The sequence below is a fragment of the Hylobates moloch genome, unplaced genomic scaffold (assembly GCF_009828535.3).
Source record: "Hylobates moloch isolate HMO894 unplaced genomic scaffold, HMol_V3 SCAFFOLD_13, whole genome shotgun sequence".
Taxonomy (NCBI): domain Eukaryota; kingdom Metazoa; phylum Chordata; class Mammalia; order Primates; family Hylobatidae; genus Hylobates; species Hylobates moloch.
In genome coordinates, this window is record NW_026652288.1 from 63,898,545 (window position 1) to 63,921,861 (window position 23,317).

General features: G+C 37.5%; 1 protein-coding gene across 1 annotated transcript in view; it reads left to right on the forward strand.

The window, feature by feature from the left end:
- Window positions 1-20,930, forward strand: part of AGTR1 (angiotensin II receptor type 1) — a 45,112-nt gene extending 24,182 nt beyond the window's left edge. The window contains exon 2 of the mRNA XM_032172216.2: window positions 18,922-20,930. Coding sequence (XP_032028107.1) covers window positions 18,969-20,048 — 1,080 coding nt within the window. The 5' untranslated portion in view covers window positions 18,922-18,968 and the 3' untranslated portion in view covers window positions 20,049-20,930. The remainder of the gene's footprint in view (window positions 1-18,921) is intronic.
- Window positions 20,931-23,317: the final 2,387 nt, after the last annotated feature.

The following is a 23,317-nucleotide window of genomic DNA, read 5'->3' on the forward strand; positions in this document are numbered from 1 at the left end:
TTTTCAGAAAACAACTGGAGAATTTTTGTAGGAATATAAAAGCATCCAATATCCAACAAAGTAAAATTCACAATGTTTAGCATCCATTATAAAATCACCAGGCATGCAAAGAAACTGGAAAGTACAACCCATAAAAAGAAAAAAAATGAATAGAAACAGACCCAGTCAGTAATGACACAGATGATAGGATTATTACACTATGACATTAAATGGTTATTATGACTATTTCATATGTTCAAAATGCTTGATGGAAGTTTGAACATATTAAATAAAGACATGGGAGATACAAAAAAGACTGAAATTGAACTTCCGGAGATGAACACTACAGTGTCTGAGATGAAAACTTAAACTGGGACTTCAGATGCTAAGACTGCATTTGTTTCACATCCCCCACAACATTCTTCCCTGGATGCTGAGTTTCCTCCCAGCAGCTGAATACTTCATGCTTAATCCTTTCTTAATGCTGAACTCTCAGAAAAAGTGCTTCATTCTAAGAAGAGGCAGGAGGGTGCCACTCTGTGGCCCCTTTCTCATCTCACTCTGGTCCCTGCTGGCCTGGAACAGATTCCACTCCCTTCATGCATTGATACTCCACTCTAGACTGAGCCTCCTCACGAGGTAGCCATCAAGCCATCCGCAGTCATCAACATGGCACCTTCTGAGTCAGTTACAAGAGTTTGCATCATCAGACCACCATTTTCCATCTCTGTTTTCTGACTCACCCCAAAACTCTAGTTAAAAATCATGAAATGTTATTTCTTCACATGAAATACAATTAATATGGAAGTCAGCATTTTTGCAGCTCCCAACGCTTCACATCTAAGGAGCTGTGTATGAAATCATGAACTATGTTCTTCCAGCCAACCAAGCAATTAACCAAAGTATACATGTCCATGTTGTCCTTGTACAGAGTTTGAAATATGCTCATGAGAATTAAACTATTTTTCAATAAATCTGAAAGATCAACTTGCTTGTCCAGGAAGTTTTATTAGGGATAGAATCCCAAACAATGAATGTGCTAGCCAAGTGTTACTATTAATCAGAAATACTCCATATTCATCCAGGATTAATCCTGTGTAACTCCCTCAGTCAGTGTAGCAATGTGTTCTCTTCCTGCACTTTTTTTGTGTGTGTGTATTCCCAAATCTGCAGTGAATGTATTTAGGAAATACATCAGTATCAAAAACACAAATGTAGCCTTAAAACATAAATGTACAGATAATTTCATACTTGTAGCAAAGTTCACTTCAGAAACACTTGACAAGAACTGTTCAAAAATAAATATTTTCAGTATTTATTTAAAATATTTTAAAATGTAAACTCCTCACCAGTCATCTAGCCAGGGCCACTGAGTGGATGTGGCTCTATGAAATAGCTTCAGTCCCTTTCACTACTGATGACCTTTTGAACACTAGATAATATTTGTCGAGTAAATGTCAAAATAGTATAAGAATACCCAAATCACGGATTCTATGCTGTATTCACTCACATAGAGACATCACTTTGGAGCACTTCAGAGCAGCAACAGCTCTAAGAGATGTAACAGTATGCTTTACAGGATGGAAAAATGAAAAGGGAAAAATAAGTTGCTAGCAAGAACAATGAGGGGTGGGGGTGAAGTTCAGGCTGCCATCCTGAAAGCTTCCTCAGACTGAGTCAGGCTCATCTCACGCAGTGCAGGCTGTGCAGGCTGGCTGTGTGAGATCAAGGGTACCCAGTAGCCTCATCCCGTCACATCTCTGTGTTTTCCCATAACCTCCAACTATTCAGCCATGAATCACTGAATGTAGAATGGAAGGGGGAATGTCTAACAAACAGAGACATACTTTAAGTCTTCAGTCTAGTTAAAACATTGGAATGAGGGTCTGCAACATCTTTCTGGGGCTTGGAGTCTTGTCTCAGTTCTAAAATGAGATGGTTGGCTTGGATCCTAAGTTTCAAACTGGCAGCCTTTTTAACTAAATCTAATCTGCAGAAAAGTTCTGTTAGGTTCCACAGTGTTGGGTTTTAAAATATATATGTATATATTAGTTGAAAACATTTTAAAATAGGATCTTTCACATGTAATTTGAAATTTTAAGTTTGTATTTTAAAGTTAGCTGTTTTCCCCCACCTCATTACAATTGGCACAATTGTCTATAGCTGAGAAGTGACCCCGTGGCCCCCCTCCAAGAAAGGGGGAGGGCCCTCCATTCACCACCATGTCCATTTCACCTATTTCTCCCAGCCTATATATGTATTTGAATATGTGAACCCTGGAATGCATAATGTCTAGGGAACATAACAATAATACAATACTATGAATCTCTGACTTACAAGGAATCTCTTATGAATCTGACTTACAAGGGAAAAAAAAGGCTGTAGAGAATAGTAGTTCAACCACATTTTAGGTTAAAATAGACTTTACTTAGATAACCTGACAACCAAAACATCTTTGATAATATAGTAATTGTGTATGTTTACCGGACAAAAGGCATACATATATATTCTTGTATTTCGCTGAAGAAGAAAATCAATAAATTTGACCCATAAATTTCTTTCTATAGCAGACATTTTTGTGACTTCCTGACTCACAGGAGATAAAGCTACCCTCCAAACCTAAATCAAAAGTCCATAAGTTGCAGAATGACTTTTTATGTAAAGAGAACATACTAGTTTCTGATAAGATACAAAGAAACCATGTAATTTATCTAGGGAATGGCTCTAAGCTGATCATTGACTTATTTATACAAGTATAGCTACTGGAATAGACTGATTCCAAAAACATATTTTCTCTGAATTAGAATCTTTTTTATATCAAAATATCCAAAATTATTAGCATATTATGTTATTCTCACAAAGTCCTAATGAACTTCACAAATCTGCCTGCTCTATTCTGAGTACAAAAAATATTCAGCCTAATTTGTTTTTCCGTTATTTTACATAGTAATAAAGTAATACCAAAAATGTTATTGCCAGAAACAATACAGTGTTGTATAATTACTAGAAAGTGAACTCATGAAATCCTATTAAAAAACAACAATTACCACATGTTAAGTCAGATAATTCACAGAAGAGACTTATATGAATACTAAGGGAGCTGTAGGCCACAAAATTTTTCTCTGAATCCTGCATTTTGAAGGAAGTTTCTGTCATTTAATTAGTTGAGGTTTGATTCACCAACCAAAGGTCTATAGTGTGATGTTTTCTTCCTCCAACATAAAGTTAACTTAAAGTCATCTGTACTTTATGTGTTTATTCTTTCACTTCTTCCCCAAAAGTAATTCTTTAAATTGCTTTATGGGATTAATAACAAATTATATCATTATATATTATTGTATTATTAGGGCTTCTAACTTCATTCTAATCCATTTATTGGCCATATATAATAATGCAACAAATTACATCTGTAAAGTAAAATTTTATGACGCAATTTACTTAGTATATGTATAAGTCTCATTCTGTTGCCCAGGCTGGAGTGCAGTGGCGCGATCTTGGCTCACTGCAACCTTTGCCTCCTCTCGGGTTCAAGCGATTCTCCTGCCTCAGCCTCCCAAGTAGCTGGGATTACAGGCATCCGCCACCATGCCCAGCTAATTTTTGTATTTTTATTAGAGACGGGGTTTCACCATGTTGGCCAGGCTGGTCTCAAACTCTTGACCTCAAGTGATCCACCCGCCTCGGCCTCCCAAAGTGCTGGGATGACAGGCGTGAGCCACCACACCCGGCCGGAGACAGGTTCTCCCTGACCTGTGAGACTGCAAAGGTGGTGTTTGCTATGAGGCCAGCCAGATAATAGACTCTGCTAACATTAATTAAATTAATGTTCCTTTTTTTTTTTTTTTTTTGAGACGGAGTCTCGCTCTTTCACCCAGGCTGGAGTGCAGTGGCGCAATCTTGGCTCACTGCAGGCTCCGCCCCCTGGGGTTCACGCCATTCTCCTGCCTCGGCCTCCCGCGTAGCTGTAGCTGGGACTACAGGTGCCCGCCACCTCGCCCGGCTAATTTTTTGTATTTTTAGTAGAGACAGGGTTTCACCGTGTTAGCCAGGATGGTCTCGATCTCCTGACCTCGTGATCCGCCCGCCTCGGCCTCCCAAAGTGCTGGGATTACAGGCGTGAGCCACCGCGCCCGGCCAATTAATGTTCCTTTTTAAGATTCTAGGTGCTGAATATATATCTCTTGGTCTATAAATTAGCTTTGCACTTCAGCTATTTAGTAAACTTGTTTTTTATTGTATCTAGTGTATTCATACTGAATGGGTATAATATACTGTCTTTTGAAAAAATTATTTTGTACACATAATCTTAAAACACTCTTCCGAGGGCAAGGTAGAGGCTTCATAGTATTAATATCATTTCCAATTGTCAGATCAAAGTTCAATGAAGGTTTAAGGATTTGTCCAAGATCTCAATTTTTAGAGAAGCAAAGAAGAATTCCCCCAATTCCAGTTCTAAGTTTCTTTTTTCCCTTGCTAAATCCTGCAGTCAACTGATTTGTGTTTTTTTTGTTTGTTTGTTTGTTTGTTTGTTTTGTAGACAAAGTCTCACTCTGTTGCCCAGGCTGGAGTGCAGTGGCGTGATCACAGCTCACTGCAACTTCCACCTCCGGGTTCAAGCGATTCTCCTACATCAGCCTCCTGAGTAGAGGGGATTACAGGTGCATGCCACCATGCCTGGCTAATTTTTGTATTTTTAGTAGAGACGGGGTTTCACCATGCTGGCCAGGCTGGTCTGGAGCTCCTGACCTTGTAATCCGCCCACCTTGGCCTCCCAAAGTGCTGGGATTACAGGCGTCAGCCAACATGCCTGGCCTGCAGTCAACTGATTTATGTTCATCAACTTCTTAAGTTAAATTGCTCTTTTACTCATTGCCTTTGGTTTTATGTATTAAGATTCAGCATCAGCATTCATGATATCTTTTCACTCTTAATTCTGAGTGTTTCTGTCTGTTTTTTTTTATTTTTGTACTTTATGGGCTTTTTCTTCATTTACCCCCAATTATCCAGGAAAGGCTGTGTGCCTCTTTTGAAAGCTCTGATGTTCTCAATGAAGAGACCTTTTAAATGACCTTGTTTGTCCCCCACCGAGTTGCATATCACAACTTCAAATGTCTCACTAAAATGTTACCCATTTGGCATCAGTATACAGAAAAGGCTGCACTCTGAGATAAGAAAGAACAGTGGTGTTTTCATAGTAAGAGAATAGAGTTCTTAATGCGAAAGGGGAGAGTATAATTTCCACTGATTTAGCTGGTCTTTCAAACTTTATGATGCTTTTCTCCTTGAACTTTAGCCTATAAGAAATTTGTAGGGAAAATACCACAGGAATCAAATATTGGGCACAGATGTCTATTAATATTGCTCCTTACAAAGCTTTTTCCCAGAATTGTTTCTCCTTGCCTACAAAAACTACTCCATGCCTTTATTAGTCAGAAAGCAGTTTTGTAGAGAAGGCAAATAACAGAGAATCAAGCTAAGTAAGGGAAACTCTGTGATTGTCAAACTTCCAGAAAGTAACATTTGTAACTAGGTATGGTATGTTTGTCCTCTCTCTTTCTCTCTTCTCTCCACTTGGTTTCTAATGAAAGCCTTGATTACATGTTATATTTAATGTACTGTTCCACAAAGAAGAAAAGGCCTAATGTGAATGCACAGCTGAATTTACACTTAAATATTGCAGTCAGTTCAGACCTGAAGGATACAGATCGATGCCCTCTGATCCTGTCAGATTCCCCAAAGTGTCTATGGCAGTGATACCACAAGAGGGCAGGGTTTGACTTCCGGACTAGGTGGCTTCCCCCCTTCAGTGCGGACCTTGGGGCCACGACAACAGCCATCAATCTCTTGAAACCCTAATGATGAATCTGAGCTCAAATTCCCTCTTCAGCTCTATCTGTGCAGAATCCTGAAGTTATAAAAAATGCTTACAGAAGGTAATTTCTAGAATGATCTAACACAGCAGATATTTAGTAAACTCCCTGTTTGAGAGCTCCTCCTACTAAGCACCCAACGCAGCTTTAGACTTTGGTTACCCAATAGGATTTTATCTTTTGCGAGGGATCTGTAGTTTTCCCGGGAAGATATAATGCATGAAATAAAAGCCTCCAATAAAATTCAGTATACAGTTAATTTATTTCATAAGTGGTGAGAGGTATAAATTATCAAAGGTTAAAACAAAAAGTAGGGACCAGAGGAGGGTTTTTCAGTAGCAACTCTATTGACATTTTAGATTAGATAATTTTTTGGTGTGGGAGCCTGTCCCATGCATTGTAAAATGGTTAGCAGTATCACTTGTCTGCCTGCTAGATGCTAGTAATACCCCCACACCTCCCTCTCCCACATTGGGAAAATCAAAAATGTCTCCAGACATTGCCAAATATCCCTGGAGTACAAAATCAGTCTAATTGAGAGGTACTAGACTGGAGTATGAAGCGATGACCATGCCAAAAAATAAAAAAATAATAATAGAGCCTTGAAACATTACTTACAGAATGTCAAAAACGTAAGGACCTGCTCTCTATTCCTGTTTCTTCACCTGAGCAATGGGAATAATGATGCCTTCGCTCATAGGTCTCTTGTAGAAATGAAAGCAATTAATGCAACACTGGGCACATAGTAAGCATCCAATTAATAGTAAGTGATCAATGTTCCTATTGTTAATATTAAGCCACTATTATAAGTCCTTTCTGTTAATCAGCAGAAACAAAAAGAAGTATAAAATAATGGTATATTAAATAAACTTAAACACTTGTATGTCATTTTGTGCTAAAGTTATGAAGCTGAAAAGATTGAATTGACATTTTCCCCATTGATAGAAATCATCTCAAAAATGCTCCATCTTCCTTGTGAAAGCCAAAGGCCAGCAGTTTCCACATCCCCAGCATCTGATGAGTAGTTAATGATCCAGAAATAAACTATTAGGTGCTTCAGGGAATTTCTATGTATAGAGAAGTTCCATGTAAATATTTCTCCAAGAGGTGGATTGAGAATGATAGTTCACTTTTACCCTCTGAATTTGATTTATAAGCTTCACCTATCTGGCAGGAGATAAGAACCAACGTTAACTGAGGAGGAAAAAAATAAATGACTTCAAGTGACCATGATCTTCAGCTGGAACCAGTAACCACAAAAATTTTGAAACTGCAAAGCAACTGGGCTGAAGAAGTTCAGCCAAAATTATTTGTTTATCAAAACTAGAGAGTGTTAGATATTTCTATCACATTGGCTTATTTGAAATTTCTGCTGGCTCAAATGAAATTGTATTCTTCTATTTCCTACTGTGGGGTTCCTTCCCTAACCACAATTGCTTTTGGATTGGAGACTTGTAACTTTGAGAACAAGAAGAGCCTCAGCTTAGCTAGCTGGAAGAACCAGAGTTGAGTTTTAATATCTCCTGAAGAAAGAAAAGCACTAACAGGGTTGTTATAGCAGTGTTCAGGACGAGTGGAGTCAACGTTGACAGTTTCTGACTTGAACAGTTTTGTTGCTGGTAATAAAAGCAGAAGTCACATGCTGAACGTGAAGGTGAGCAAAGGAGAACTTGCGATGGCAAAGTTAAAAACAAGAGGAGATGATGGTCTTGGTGTGGCACAGGATGTTAAAAAAATTCTCCTGTCCTTAAGGAGTTACTGCTATTTGAGTAATGTGCCGCTTCCCTACATAGCCTTCTATGCAGAAATGCTATATTTCCACTTCACAACCCAGAAGGTGCATTTTATTTTACACTTAGAGGAGGAACAAACAATCAGAAGGCAAAAACTGGCACATTATTTTATGCAATTCTCTTGGAAAGAGTTCATTTTTAACTTCTGCTCAGACAGCACACAACTACTGGGAATATATTTTAATTTCAAATCTGATGTGTGACATCTGGTAACTCATTTATTGTTAATGAAGTTTTCACAGGAAGCATCAGTCACCAGTAGCTCATCTTGTTTTTCATGGCAAAGTGTTGTTTACCTTTTATTGGCCTGGCATCGGTGTCTCTTATCACAGGATATTTAATTAGAAAACGCAAGTAGCCTAACGTAGAAAAGAAACGGAGTGGTAGATAATAGTAGATAGAATGGTCTAAATATTTTTATTACAGTGATGTAATATCACTGTAATTTATGTTTAAAAGTTATGTAATACTCAAAAGGAATTCTCAGAGCTGGCAAAACAGTCTGGTCCAAGCAGCCTCTCAGCAGTGCCTTTCAGCCTCCCCTCTCTGAGTCTTTCCACCCCTTGCTGGTACTTTAGTTTCTTCCACTTCTAGCACCACGTGCAGTTTCCCAATTTCTCTTACCCAAATTTGCTCGCAGGGAAAAAAAAATTAAATTAGTCATTTACACCACAGTGTGAACTTAATAACACCAACAAAAGTTCCAAAGCTCTAGGGTCTCATAGCAGCTCCAGATCCATGATCTCATTCGTGTTTCCAACAATGTTTTGCACCAAACTGGACACATGCTTGCTACTGCATCATCCTCATCATGAACATTATTATTATTATTATCATCATTTTCCAGATGAAGAAAATGAATCACAAGTCAAGTGACAGTCCAAAGGCTCCACAGCTCGTAGGAGGTAAATCATGTGCTTAATTCAGAACTTTTGGCTCCCATCACTATGCTCTTCCCCCTGTCTTAACTCTGGTTCTCACCTGAGCCATTGTGTTTCTTCTCAGGTAGATCTTAGTTCTCCCTGAGAAGGTATGAAGGTGGGTATTCCACCCTACCTGAATTATAGGAATTTCAGATATCTGTGAGCAGCTCAAAGGGGATTTCACTAGATGACATCCTGCTGGGCACACTTTACGCCAGTCCTGAATGTGTAATGAAAAATATGCAGTTTAATGAGTAAGTTTCTCATATTCAGTTTTTGATGCTTCATAAAGGTTAAATGAAAACATTTTAGCTGAGGGTACTTTTGTTGTTTGTTGGATTGGTTTTGCCTGTTAATCAGGATTATCAGCATTTAAGCCAGAGTTGCAAATTAAGTTGCCTACAGGGCAGTGCTTTTCAAATATTAGTGTGTATCAGAATTACCTGGAGGGCTCATTAAACACAGCTTGCTGAACCCCACCCACAGAGTTTCTGATTCAGTACGTCTGTGGTGGGGCCAGAGATTTGCATCTCTAACAAATTTCTGGGTGATGCTGATGCTGTTGTTTCAGGGACCACACTTTCAGAACCATTGCTAGAGGGGCCAACTAGGGGACTTCTGTGAGTAAAAGCACCTACACTGTGCTTCCAGTACAGCAGCCAGCCCCAGTGTGATAAGCACTTGAAATGTGGCTAGTGTAACTGAGGTGTCCTGGAAGCATATATTATACCCTGGGTTTTGAAGACATGGTACAAAAAATGTAAAATATCTTAATAATTTTATATGGATTACATGTTGAAATGACAATAGTTTGGATATATTGGATTATTTTATCAAAATTTTACCTGTTCCTTTTCACATGTCAAACGTTTTTAGTAGAAAAATTACAATTATATATGTGTCTCACTTTCTATTTCTTTTGGACAGCACTGAACTAAACAACCAGAAAATAGAGGGGTGTATTAGTGAACTACAGAAAATTCAAGTCCCAAAAGCTGTAAATGCTCTGACAACCAAAGAAAATATATATGTTGGTCAGATTTGCTCTGAGTGGTCAGTTTGTACCCAAACATTTGCTGCCACAAGTATTAAATGTAGAAGCAATCCAATATCTACTATTTTACTTTTCTTTCAGGGTTAATCAAGTGCCTTGTTATAATTCTTCAAACTAAAAGCATTATTATAATAATGAAAAATATTTCTGCTGAACTTCCGAATAAAAAAATTTAGAAATATTTTGAAAGTCTGAGCTTTATTTAATTCATTTTACTTACCCTTGTATTATAGAACAATTATATTTTTAAAAATGCTTTTATGTCTTCCAGAGAACTTACTTTTTATTTTTAGCAGTCCATGAAATAGAGGTGAGAACAGGTGTTGGTATTCCCATTCTAAATATCTTGTAATATTTAAAGGAAAACAAAGTGAAAGATTAAATTGCCCGTGTAAGATTGTGTTGCCAGTTACTGGCAGAGCAGACTCTTTGCCAGGACAGCAGTCCAGTGCTTTCTCTTCCAGGCTGTTCTGCTATTCCTCAATTTTTACAGCGTTTTTATGTTAAAAAATAAATAAATAAAAAGTAAAGAACTATAATGCATACAAAACTGTGATGGAAGAAAAGGAAACTATGTGATAAAATCAAATAAACATGACCCTTATATCTTTAGTTTTCTTAGAACAGAGGCCCCTTAACTCTTCAGAATGCTTAAACCTTCTCTTGAAGTTCTCTTATAATACTCTGCCCTCACCTCTGTGTTTCTATCTGGGCAATTAGACCACATTAACTAATTGCTAAACTTTAAAAAGTTGTATTTTCTTACAAAGAATCTGAGAATAGGTTGATTTTCTATGTTATTTTAACAGTATCACATTGCGCCCCCCTCTTCACAGGACCATGTAATCTTGACTCTCTAACTTCATGGCAACTTTTAATTTTGATTTTCAACCATGTTCCAAACTGTACTCTTTGACCTGGTAGTGTCAATAAATAACATAAGGGATGTCTGAAAGGCTTACAGCCTTTGGCCATAAATGGAATGAAACAAACTAGTCCAGATAGGGCCCAAACTCGTAACATTGACCTCATTAGTCTAGGACCACAACCAGCTATCCACATGTGTCTGGGAAATATTTCTTTGAGTAATAGTTAATTTTTTAAAAGAAAGAAAAAAACCTGTGACTATGATAATCTTATGTTGAGTTTCTTTATTCATCTTGAGTAAACAGTAAATTTTTTTCACTTTGTTGTTTCAATACAAAGAGTTCTTGTGTTTAATATAGAATATTATTAAATCAGTGTGGGATTAAAAATATCTATATAGATAGCTGATTTAACAATATATGATAGCATTAATCAACTGCCTTGTTATAATTCTTGAAATTGTTATTATTCTACTTGTCAAGCAATTTTGCCCTTCTCGTCAAATGACGCATACCTGTTCAATGGAAGGATTATAAAAGTTCATGCTTCGGAAAATTGTTTTAAGAGTATAACCAACTCCCTGAGGATACAGGGGTCCAGGGAAGCTAAATGACTGCTTCAAGGTCACCCAGCTAGTGAGTGGGAAAGCTAAAATTAGAACCTCAGTCTGCTCCCACATTTTCCACCGATTTGCAGACTATCATTAAAGAATATTTCTTCTGCAATCAGAACATCGAGCAATTTGGAAAAACATGTACAGTATATCGAATATTCTAGCTTCATTTAAAATTTGTGGTTATGTGGCTTGTATAATGTTAAAAGCTTTAATCTAAAATGAATTGCCATGTGGCCAATAACCCTAACATAAAACTCATAATACATATAAATTCTCTAATATTATCATAATTTCTTAAGGGTGCAAATTAATTAGTACCTCTTTTCCTGCCCAATAACTTTCCTCACACCCCTTAAAATGGAATTTGAAGTGAGATAAACAGTTGCTGCTGTTGAATTAAAGTTTCAAAGAAATAAAAGTGCGGTGGCTTCATATACAAAATCTGTAGTTTTGTTCACAAGTTGGATGAAGCAATTGTTATTGACTAAGCCCACATTGGTGCTGCCCTTTTCTCTGTTGAAAAGAAAAGTTTGTGAGTAGTCTCCAAGAGCTGTATTATTAAAAATGATGTTTCCTCCCCATGATGGCTGAGATACTAATCCATTGAAATGTGGCAATAATTCTTGTGAGAAAATTCTATGAGTCTGTAAGTTTGAAGAATTTAAAAGTGTTAAGAAGACAGGGGGTTCATTTATTTACAGGCCGCCTTTCAAGGCCATTCATGGCCTTTCATATTTAACATAAGAGTATTTAATACTAACACCAACATATCAAAGGAAGATGTTTAAAGCATGTGCATTAGACTTGATCATATATCTTTCATTGATACCTGTTTCTCTTTACTTTTTGGAATAAAATAAAAACGACAAAAACAGCTAAGAATTTTGGAAAGTGATGTGGGTGGGAGGGATTGGGACATTCATCACAACTGAGTTGTTTAATTTATAGTAAGTAGGAACTTTTAGACTTGAGAGAAGTTTAATTGTAGTTTAGAGTTTCATTATTAGACAGTAGTCTTAAACAATTCCCAAGAAGTTAAATGTGGGATTAACATTTTACTTTCATTGTAATTCATATCCTAAATATAAATTTTAATATAAATTCTAAAGTTTCCGTATTTCCTTTCATAAAACTGGGTTCTTTGGGTTCTTAGTTATTTTGGATGAAACAAGGGGAGGGCTAGTTGGAAATGATGGAACATTTAACCACTGTCACCACAGTTAGTCACAATTGGTACATGCAGACTTAATAAAGCAACTTGCCTTGTTTTTTTTTCTTGTGAGGTCAGATGACAGTGGATGATATTGACTTGGGAAGATGGCCAGAAGCCACTATTTACCATGTACATATATCAGAGAGCCATTTATTAAGTTTGAGGAGATTGGATCTTAAGTACTTAATTAGAATGACATATTAATAATTTTAATAAAATGTTTTGCATTGAGAGAACTATTCACTCAGAAATTGCAGGGATGAACAAAATCATCCCCAAAGAAATCATTTAACATGAAGTTAGGCTAGGATTACCAACCAAGAGCATGGCATTCTCCCATGCATCTGACTTAAAAGCAATACTTGTCTCTTGCCCCATAGTGCCAGGTGTTCTGCCATGCTTCCCTCTTCATGGCTGCCAGGATTCCCAGTATAGAGGCAAATACAACCTGTAAAGGCTCAAACACTTCATCAAAAGCCATGACTATACTCTAAAGCTATTAGGTTTAAGCAACTTATTTGGAAATTATCACCTTCAAATAACATGTAGGGCAACCTCAGTAGAGATGAAATGGACGAAGCAGGCATGGAAACTGCCCTTCCTGCCTTAAATACAAAATGCAAGATCACAGCTCCGAATAAAAGTTAAGACCACATTGGGCCAGATCAGGACTAACACTAGATACACAGTTGAGATAAAGTTCCAGTGACTTTGGCAGTGTGAAAGTCAGGACCACTAGGCACATGTACTGAAAGCAATTTAAGCTATGTTTCCTGATTAAAGCCAGGGACTGAAAAATCACTGCCTATTCATGATGAAAGACTAGAAAACTTCTGAAGACCAGACAGAGTTTGAGAGTGATATAGATGCTAATCTACTAAATACTGCAAATATATAGTATCTGCAAATATATATATATGGTTGAAAACTAAGCTCAGAAATGAGCATTAAAAACTCTTCCAGATCAAGGGAGTGCTGTACCCCCAAGCTGAAGTTTCATAGGCTACCATCATCCAGACACTCAGTCTTCCCAAGCAAGTTAATTCCCACCAAAAATGAACACAGTCAAAGATTACAAAACCTAAGCAGAAATTCATTATCAAGAAACAGTGTCCACCGGTGCAATAAATAGAATTTGTACCTGAGGAACTATACATAGTAAAGCAATTGGGTAGGAGCTCTTAACAGACAGATATTCAAAATGTTAAGGAAAATAAAAGAAGAAGTAGACTTCATAAAATAGGAACAGAGGGCTAAGAAATAAGAACAAGTAGATCTGAAAAAAGAAACAAGTAAAAACCCTAAAAATATTAGTGCCAATTTCTGAGTCAATGAATTCACAAGTGAATACCTAACAGTTATTTCCTGTGGCCTTACTTGGCAGAGAGGGGTGGGGGAAGCAACATAGGAGCAGAAACAGTTCCTTTCTAAGTCTGACTTATAAAATAGGAACAATAAAGACAACGGTTTATTGAACAGGATGGTTTATTGAGCTGTCCAGCACTATAAGCAAATGGCTTACAAACATTGGCCTACTCTTTTTGATGCTTGAAAGAGATACTTTGATAGAAGATTATTCCAAAATATAATTACTTGGTCTTTTAGTTCTCTCTTTATTATCATAGGAAACTATGGGGAATTTTTTTTTTTCTTTAGATTGCAAACTAGTTTTAAAAAGAGCTTGTAATGAACAATTTAATTAGATTGGTTTTGGCTTGCCTAAAAGCTTAAGAAGGTATTAATATTCTAATCAAAAGTCTTGGGAAAGCATTCTTAGAATAAAAAAAGGAAAGAAAATCTTCATTCTTATGCTTTAAGAACCAGGAAAGCTGTCAAAGGATATAAGGTAACTCTTACAAAAGCAATTGTAAAATAAACGTGGTTTGGCCACAATGAGCCAACACCTATGTTTGCCACAGACTTAAGCTCCCACCTGACTCACGGCAAATTTATTCAGCTGCTTAAGATTATTTTTTACTCATACTTCAAAAGAACAACAGCCTGGAATTTTTAGACTTTTAATGGCAACGGAAGGAACTTACCTATGATAAACACTTTTCTTTACTCTCATGCTTTCTTAACCCATGGCTGTTCTGAGTCAATGTTTGCCTTGCATTCAAAAAATAATAGTAAAGATTCAAGTAAAACATATTCATTAAGCACTATTTGAAAGATATACCAAGTGCTTTCACATTATCTCGCTTTATTCCTACAAAGATCATGTGCAATAAATATCACTGTTCATGTTTCCTACAGATGAAAAAAAACTGAGGGTCACGTTCAGAGAAATTGGATGACTTATCCAGAGCCACACAGATTTGTACATGGCGAAGGAGGATTCCATTTCAACTCTTTCAACCCCAAATTCATCTTCCTTTCCCTAAGGGGAAATGGTGCTATGGAATTCATGTAAGCCACAGAGCTTGGATAAAAGGAATAGTAAGACCAAAAATAGGAAAATTAGGAAGAGGTGGATCCTCCTATGTTTTTAATCAGGGTTCTATCTACCTATAACTCTTCTGGGAAAAGAAGCAGGATGTGACTGAAACATAGCCGCTTTCTAGATCTCACAAATCTGGCTTTTCTAGTCAATTACATCTCTCTCTCCTTCGGCTTCTCACCAAACCAGCATCCATTCAGCTTCAAAGAAAAAAAAGCCCTACTGTTTCCCACTCATTTATCATCAATCTAAAGTAACTGCCAATCACGAAAGTCCCATCTTTATTTCTTTCCTTAGAAACAAATTTCTCTAGGGAAGCTTATCAGTAGCAGAAGTGCAGACTGGGAAATGGCCTATGTCACCCTCCCATCTAGAAATGCCCAGTGCACATCCAGATCCCACACCCCCAAGAGCATTGTGCAGTATCTGTTAATTTATGAGAGCTGTTTCCCATACATGATGCTGCAGGCATTAGTAAGGAGGGGAAAGTTCAAGTGATGACACCATCTCTACTCCACCTTGGCTGGTTTGCAGGTGCCATCTCCTGATCCCTCTCCCCACCCCCACTGCCCTCTCACCATCCTTCCCCCAAATCCCACCCTCCCCACCAATCTGGGTCAGCAATAAACACAGAGTATTCCACATGCCTCTGATGTGATATAACATTCAACACACTAAAGATAATACTGCCTTTAAGGCTCCTGTCCCCCTGGCTAGACTCAAACTGTGTAGAGGAGGAGAACTGTGACTTTATTCCCCTTGCATCCTGGACACCCACACATAGTAGGTGTTCAGTGAATATGTGATGAGTTGATGATACCCACGAAGTGTGCTATTTGCATTGCTACTCCCTTGTGCTTCCTTCCACTGTTTCTATCCCCTAAAATTCTTCTCCCTTTTTCCTCCACCCTCAAGTAGGAAAAAATTTGTTTCCTTATTGGGCAGGGAGTCCTGGTCATTATACATTTATGTAAAATGTTCTTCTAATTGGTATATTCCATGCTATGTCCAGATTCTTTCAAGTGAATTCTCATTAAGGTAATAATACCTCACCGAAGTTTCCAGGGATGATCCCCTAGCTGTTCAAAGCTACCTTTTATATATTAAATACCAGTCAATATGAATCAATGGTAACTGAAAAAAAGGCTGACAGCTTGTGAAGGAGTTGGAGTACAAAACTATGCTTATAAATTGATCCTCACAAAGGCAGACTTTTTCCCTCAGAAATTGTATTATGAATACTAGTTACAGTTTGAGACTAGTTAATAAAATTCTACTCACTCCAAACATAGGATTAATGGAACCCACATGAGTTGTGTGCTGTCAAAGTCGAGCCAAGAGGAGAGAGAAGGAGGAGAAGAAAATTTCCTCCCTGTTCTCACAGCTCAGGGCACCCAAGGGATTCTAGAGCGTAAAGTGTACTCCCTTCTATTTTTTACTGCCCTTATTCACAAGCTGAACCAAATATTTACCTCTGCCCTCATTTTCAGTTATGGAGTTCACTCAGGCCCTTTTCAACCTTTGAGGTTCCTTAACCTTTACATTACTAATTCTTTTTCTAAGCAAAATCCAGCTGATATCTAGTAGATGGTTAAAAGGATAGTAAATAGGTAAATTAATCCACATTAAGGCACAAATGACTGCTAGCCATAACCCTTTAATGACTAATTAATTTTTAATAAAGAATATGTGTTTATATAAATGAATTTATACCTGTAAGTTGGCATAAGTTCAGAAACAATAATAAGATGAACTGGAAAATCTACCAGGTATAGGGAAATCCTCTGGGTGAGGAAGAACTAGTCATACCTCCCTAAAAGCCTAGCCCTAGTTTTTATTACATTATTTCTTCTTTTCATCTTCTGTTTTCTAAACCACAAGTTTCTAAAAGCACCAAGGAACTTTCTACCTGTTTATTTCATTTTGTTTCTGTTTCTGTTTTTTTGTCCAAGGTGAGGCCCAAGTTGACACTGAGTATTCTCTGTGAAACTGCAAGGAGCAACATGTGATTTCACAGAAAATAGTCTTGATACACTATATTCATAGCTGTTAAGTTCTATGCTGCTCTCCCATTCGTTTGTCCATTCAGTCACTCATTCATGAGACATTTATCATCTGCCTCCTGGAATGTACCAGGGCCTACACCAGTAAACAAGGAAACAAGTAAACACTAGTAAACTTTAAACAGGCTCTCCCCACAAGCAACCGACAGACCAGTGGAGAAGACAGATATGTCAACAGATGATTACAGTAAAGTATCAAGGCCGGGTGCAGTGGCTCACACCTATAATTCCAGCATTTTGGGAGGCCAAGGCAGGTGGATCACCTGAAATCAGGAGTTCAAGAGCAGCCTGACCAACATGGCAAAACCCCGTCTCTACTAAGAATTAAAAAATTAGCTGGGCATGATGGTACACACTGGTAGTCCCAGCTACTAGGGAAGCTGAGGCATGAGAATCACTTGAACCTGGGAGGTAGAGATCGCAGTGAGCCAAGATCACACCACTGCACTCCAGCCTGGGCAATAGAGTGAGACTCTGTCTCAAAAAAAAAAAAAAGTGTCAAACCTACATCCAAAATGTCAAAGTGCTCAAAAAAGTTGGGAAGGTTTTACCAAAGATGTGACATTTAGGGTAGATAACACCTGTTTGTGGATACTAATGTCCTGGTGAGTCAAAGAAGAAAAGGATGTACATTATATAAGCTGGATGCAAAAAGGAACAATAATGAGGACATGCAACCAAAAACTTACATAGGGAGAACAACTTTACTTACTCAGGGCAGGCAAAGAGGCCACTTCAGAACTCCTTCACATGTGTTATCTCTTAAAAGCTGACTACCGGAGTTGTATCCTTTGCACACCATCCCTTTGCACCAAAGTGAACACTACTCTAAGAACATGTGTTCAGCTCTCCTGAATGCCAAGCACAACCATGCTTGGCATGGCACTGGTGTCTTATTTCTGCTCCTCTTTTTCCCCAGGGCATGCCGTTACAAGAGAATGCTCAGCCATGTTCATCTGGGGACCTGCTCCTGGTAGAGCAATAGGATCTGTGTGCCCAGCACCACTGTCCACCTAGCTGTCCTGGCCTGTGCCCAATGCTGACCTTCACCTCAGAGTGTGGCTGTACCACATTCAGTGACGTCACTCTCACTGAACCTTCGGCCTCCTTCCTGGGACTTCCTGATGGACTCTTATCCAGGGCAGAATGTGTTGATTTTCTAAATCACATAAATGAATAGCTTGACTGTTGATTATGTAGAAAATCAGAGCAAATATTTGCATGGCTTTGTGCAGCTCATTCCTGAGCATCCGATTCTTCCCAGACTTCTAAAAAACCTGCTGTTTTCTCAAGCCCTCAGTAAAGACATGCTTTCTTGATAATCCTGGCCAAACCTATTCACTTGACATCTTTGTTACACAAATGGTTAACCACAGAGTTAACTTCAGAAATGGCTGGCAGGTATGAAGGTTAGAAGATTCATGCACTTTTGCTAGACTGAATTGGAAGTTAAAGAATAAGTAGTTACTGACTGCAGAGGCCTGGAAAACCATGGAAAAAATCCTGTTCCTCAAAGTCGAGCCCTACCTCCTATGCCTCTTAAATCAATTGCCACAGTGACCAATTTGTCAGTCACCTGAAGGCAGCTATTCTGACCACTTAAGGGAGAATACTTATAATCTTTATACCTAAGTAAAGATTGTGAGAGGAAATAAATGGTTTAAAGAATATGAATGTGTCACACTTCTGAGGTTGATGATAAATGAATTGGTTCTGCTTACCTCAGGAAAAACTTTCAAGTCTTTCTGAAAAACTAATTTAATTCAGTAGTATTTTCTAAGATTTAGGTTATGTTTTTAATCAATTTGGAAACTAAGATTTACTTATAGGAAAAAAGGAAAAGGACCTAGATAGGTTTATTCACATAGAACCCCAGTTTCACTTCTCTGGATGATACTTACCATTTTCTACAAAAGCAATTATGTTCTAAAATTTAAATGTGCGTTCTTAGGCTTTATCAGTTCACAGTGTTTCCTTAAGAAATATGATCCAGTATTTTTTCCTGAGACTAAAGTTGAGTTACTACGTTTATGACTGAGAAATGAATGTTTGTTTGTTTACGACAAGAATTTTTTTTTACCATTTTATTTTTATTTTCCCCAGGTGCATTTGATATAGTGTTTGCAACAAATTCGACCCAGGCGATCAAAATGATTCTCAACTCTTCTACCGAAGATGGTATTAAAAGAATCCAAGATGATTGTCCCAAAGCTGGAAGGCATAATTACATATTTGTCATGATTCCTACTTTATACAGTATCATCTTTGTGGTGGGAATATTTGGAAACAGCTTGGTGGTGATAGTCATTTACTTTTATATGAAGCTGAAGACTGTGGCCAGTGTTTTTCTTTTGAATTTAGCACTGGCTGACTTATGCTTTTTACTGACTTTGCCACTATGGGCTGTCTACACAGCTATGGAATACCGCTGGCCCTTTGGCAATTACCTGTGTAAGATTGCTTCAGCCAGCGTCAGTTTCAACCTGTATGCTAGTGTGTTTCTACTCACGTGTCTCAGCATTGATCGATACCTGGCTATTGTTCACCCAATGAAGTCCCGCCTTCGACGCACAATGCTTGTAGCCAAAGTCACCTGCATCATCATTTGGCTGCTGGCAGGCTTGGCCAGTTTGCCAGCTATAATCCATCGAAATGTATTTTTCATTGAGAACACCAATATTACAGTTTGTGCTTTCCATTATGAGTCCCAAAATTCAACCCTCCCAATAGGGCTGGGCCTGACCAAAAATATACTGGGTTTCCTGTTTCCTTTTCTGATCATTCTTACAAGTTATACTCTTATTTGGAAGGCCCTAAAGAAGGCTTATGAAATTCAGAAGAACAAACCAAGAAATGATGATATTTTTAAGATAATTATGGCAATTGTGCTTTTCTTTTTCTTTTCCTGGATTCCCCACCAAATATTCACTTTTCTGGATGTATTGATTCAACTAGGCATCATACGTGACTGTAGAATTGCAGATATTGTGGACACGGCCATGCCTATCACCATTTGTATAGCTTATTTTAACAATTGCCTGAATCCTCTTTTTTATGGCTTTCTGGGGAAAAAATTTAAAAAATATTTTCTCCAGCTTCTAAAATATATTCCCCCAAAAGCCAAATCCCACTCAAACCTTTCAACAAAAATGAGCACGCTTTCCTACCGCCCCTCAGATAATGTAAGCTCATCCACCAAGAAGCCTGCACTGTGTTTTGAGGTTGAGTGACATGTTCGAAACCTGTCCATAAAGTAATTTTGTGAAAGAAGGAGCAAGAGAACATTCCTCTGCAGCACTTCACTACCAAATGAGCATTAGCTACTTTTCAGAATTGAAGGAGAAAATGCATTATGTGGACTGAACCGAGTTTTCTAAAGCTCTGAACAAAAGCTTTTCTTTCCCTTTGCAACAAGACAAAGCAAAGCCACATTTTGCATTAGACAGATGACAGCTGCTCGAAGAACAATGTCAGAAACTCGATGAATGTGTTGATTTGAGAAATTTTACTGACAGAAATGCAATCTCGCTAGTCAGCTTTTGTCCTGTTATTTTTTATTTCCACATAAAGGTATTTAGAATATATTAAATCATTAGAGGAGCAACAGGAGATGAGAGTTCAAGATTGTTCTGTCCAATTTCCAAAGGGCAGTAAAGTTTTTGTGCCTGTTTTTAGCTATTAGCCACTGTGCCACACTTGCACCTCTTACTGCACATTTTGTACAAAGATTTGCTAAGCAGTAGTCATCAAGTTTCAGATCTTTTTGTGAAATTCAACCTGTGTCTTCTAGGTTTACACTGCCAAAACAATGCCTGTAAGATGGCTTATTTGTATAATGGTGTTACTAAAGTCACATATAAAAGTTAAACTACTTGTAAAGGTGCTGCACTGGTCCCAAGTACTAGTGTCTTCCTAGTATATTAGTTTGATTTAATATCTGAGAGGTGTATATAGTTTGTGGTAAAAGATTATATATCATAAAGTATGCCTTCCTGTTTTAAAAAAGTATATATTCTACACATATATGTATATGTATATCTATATCTCTAAACTGCTGTTAATTGATTAAAATCTGGCAAAGTTATATTTAAAATAAAATAATTTTATTGCAATGTATTTATCTTCATTACTTAAAATATGCTAATTTATTTTAAAATAAGACTACCTTGAATGAGTATGAATATATTTTTATTTAAGTTTTGATACAACTGATAGTTTAATGCTATTGGTTGTAGATTTTTTTATCCTGACATTGAAAAGATAAAGAAAAAACATTTTGTTCTACTGCGTGACATGGAATAAACACATCGTTTTGAATTTTTCAGTTTTTCACATAACAAAGAAAAAAATTAACGCTTACTATAATGCTAGAATAATACATTATTTTACGAGTAATTTAATAACAGAATTTTTCTAATTGTATACATTATCATTGTAGGAAAGTTAGAAGATATAGAATAACATAAAAATAAAAGTCATGTTTAGCTTCCCCAGTCAAAAATCATTATTTTAACATTTGGGAACTTTATTTTCTACTTTTTTCATTCATTATACACACATATATGTGTCAATCCTGATACTGAAGTCATGATGTGTATAGTATTTTGTATACAGATTTTTCACTTAATGTCATAGCATAGTAGTTTCCTACCCAATTAAATATTTTTCTAAAATATTTTAATATTTGTATAATACTACAAAATATGGGCATACCCTGATATAGTTAACTAGTCACCAGTTTGGAAAATTGAGATTTTTCTGATTTTTTAGTATTATAAATCACACTGAGATGAGCATTCAAGTATGTGAATCTGAGAAATTTCCCATACTCCTAGAAGTGGTGCAACTAAAATACACGTATGAACATTTTTTAATAGTCTAACTACCTGTTGTCAAATATTTCCCAGAAAACATAACAATTTACAATACCACCAACTAGGTATGAATATATATCACCGTAACCTCAGAATCGGGTATTTACTGATTTTTTTTTTGAGACAGGGTCTCACTCTGTCCCCCAGGCTGGAGTGCAGTGGTGTGATCTCGGCTCACTGCAACCTCCCACTGCTAGATTCAGGCAATCCTCCCACCTCAGCCTCCTGAATAGCTGGGACTACAGGCCTGCTCCACCACTCTTGGCTAATATTTTTTATTTTTTTATAGAGATGGAGGTCTCACTATACTCCCTAAACTGGTCTCAAAACTCCTGGCCTCAAGTGTTCCTCCCACCTTGGCCTTCTAAAATGCTGGAATTACAGGCATGAGCCACCACACCCAGCCTAAATTTAAGCAGAAAAGAGAGATTTACCCACATGCAAGGGCCAGGATGCAACTGTGCCTGAAAATTGTACTTTAACATTTCTGCTCCCATTGGACAGTTGCTTCATTCTTCTATTTAAAGGATTTCAGTGCTCCTGAAGTTCATACAGGGCAGACTGAAGTGCTCATTCTGGCCCAATAAACTGTGGCCAAAGGGTTGGAGTTGTGCGTAAAATAATTGATGATTGCTGTGGGCAAGGGGATGTCATCTCGGAGAGAGGCCTTGGCCACTGGGCAGAATTTCCACAAAGCAGACTATATCACTCTCACATTCCCAAATATAAAGTTTTTATGAATAAATATGGTTCCATATGCCTTATATTATTTATATTATTTTTATATTATTTTTAATTTCATTAATGTAATGCCAGCCACTCACCCCAAAGGTCTTCTACTATTTTCACAAAGGATCACCTCAAAAAAATAAATTTTACCTTACCCCAAGTTATAGCATAAACATCCTATAGGAAATCCCTCCAGGTCAGCTTTATAACTGTTCTTTTTTTTTTTTTTTTTTAATAGTTGAGGATTTTTTGTGTGTGTTTGTTTTTGTTGTTGTTTTGTTTTTTTGTTTTGTTTTTTGAGACAGAGTCTCATTCTGTTGCCCAGGCTGCAGTGCAGTAGCGTGATCTCAGCCCACTGCTACCTCCGCCTCCCAGGTTCAAGCGATTCTCCTGCCTCGGCCTCTGAAGTAACTGGGATTACAGGCACGCACCACCACGCCTGGCTAATTTTTGTATTTTTAGTAGAGATGAGGTTTCACTAGGTTGGTCAGGCTGGTCTCAAACTCCTGACTTCAGGTGATCTGCCTGCCTCAGCCTCCCAAAATGCTGAGATTACAGGTGTGAGCCACCATGCCCTGCTCAATAGTCATTTTAATCCAAGTGCTTGTAAGCATTTTAAACTTGCTGAACTATCTCATAGGTTATAGTTGACAAGATTTCTGATAGATAATTGTATTTAGATATCCCCTATATCATGTATTTATTAATGGTGTTAATAACATGTTCCATGCCTCGTTTTCATTTTAATTTCATCAAATTATATTGGGATTTTACCCCATCTGACTTGTGAAATAGATGTTACTAACCTTGATGATTACTCTTTCTTTTTCAGTGAGATCAACCTAATCTTGGAGTTGAGACCCTACTTACCAAAATGTTAGGATAGGATGCCATTA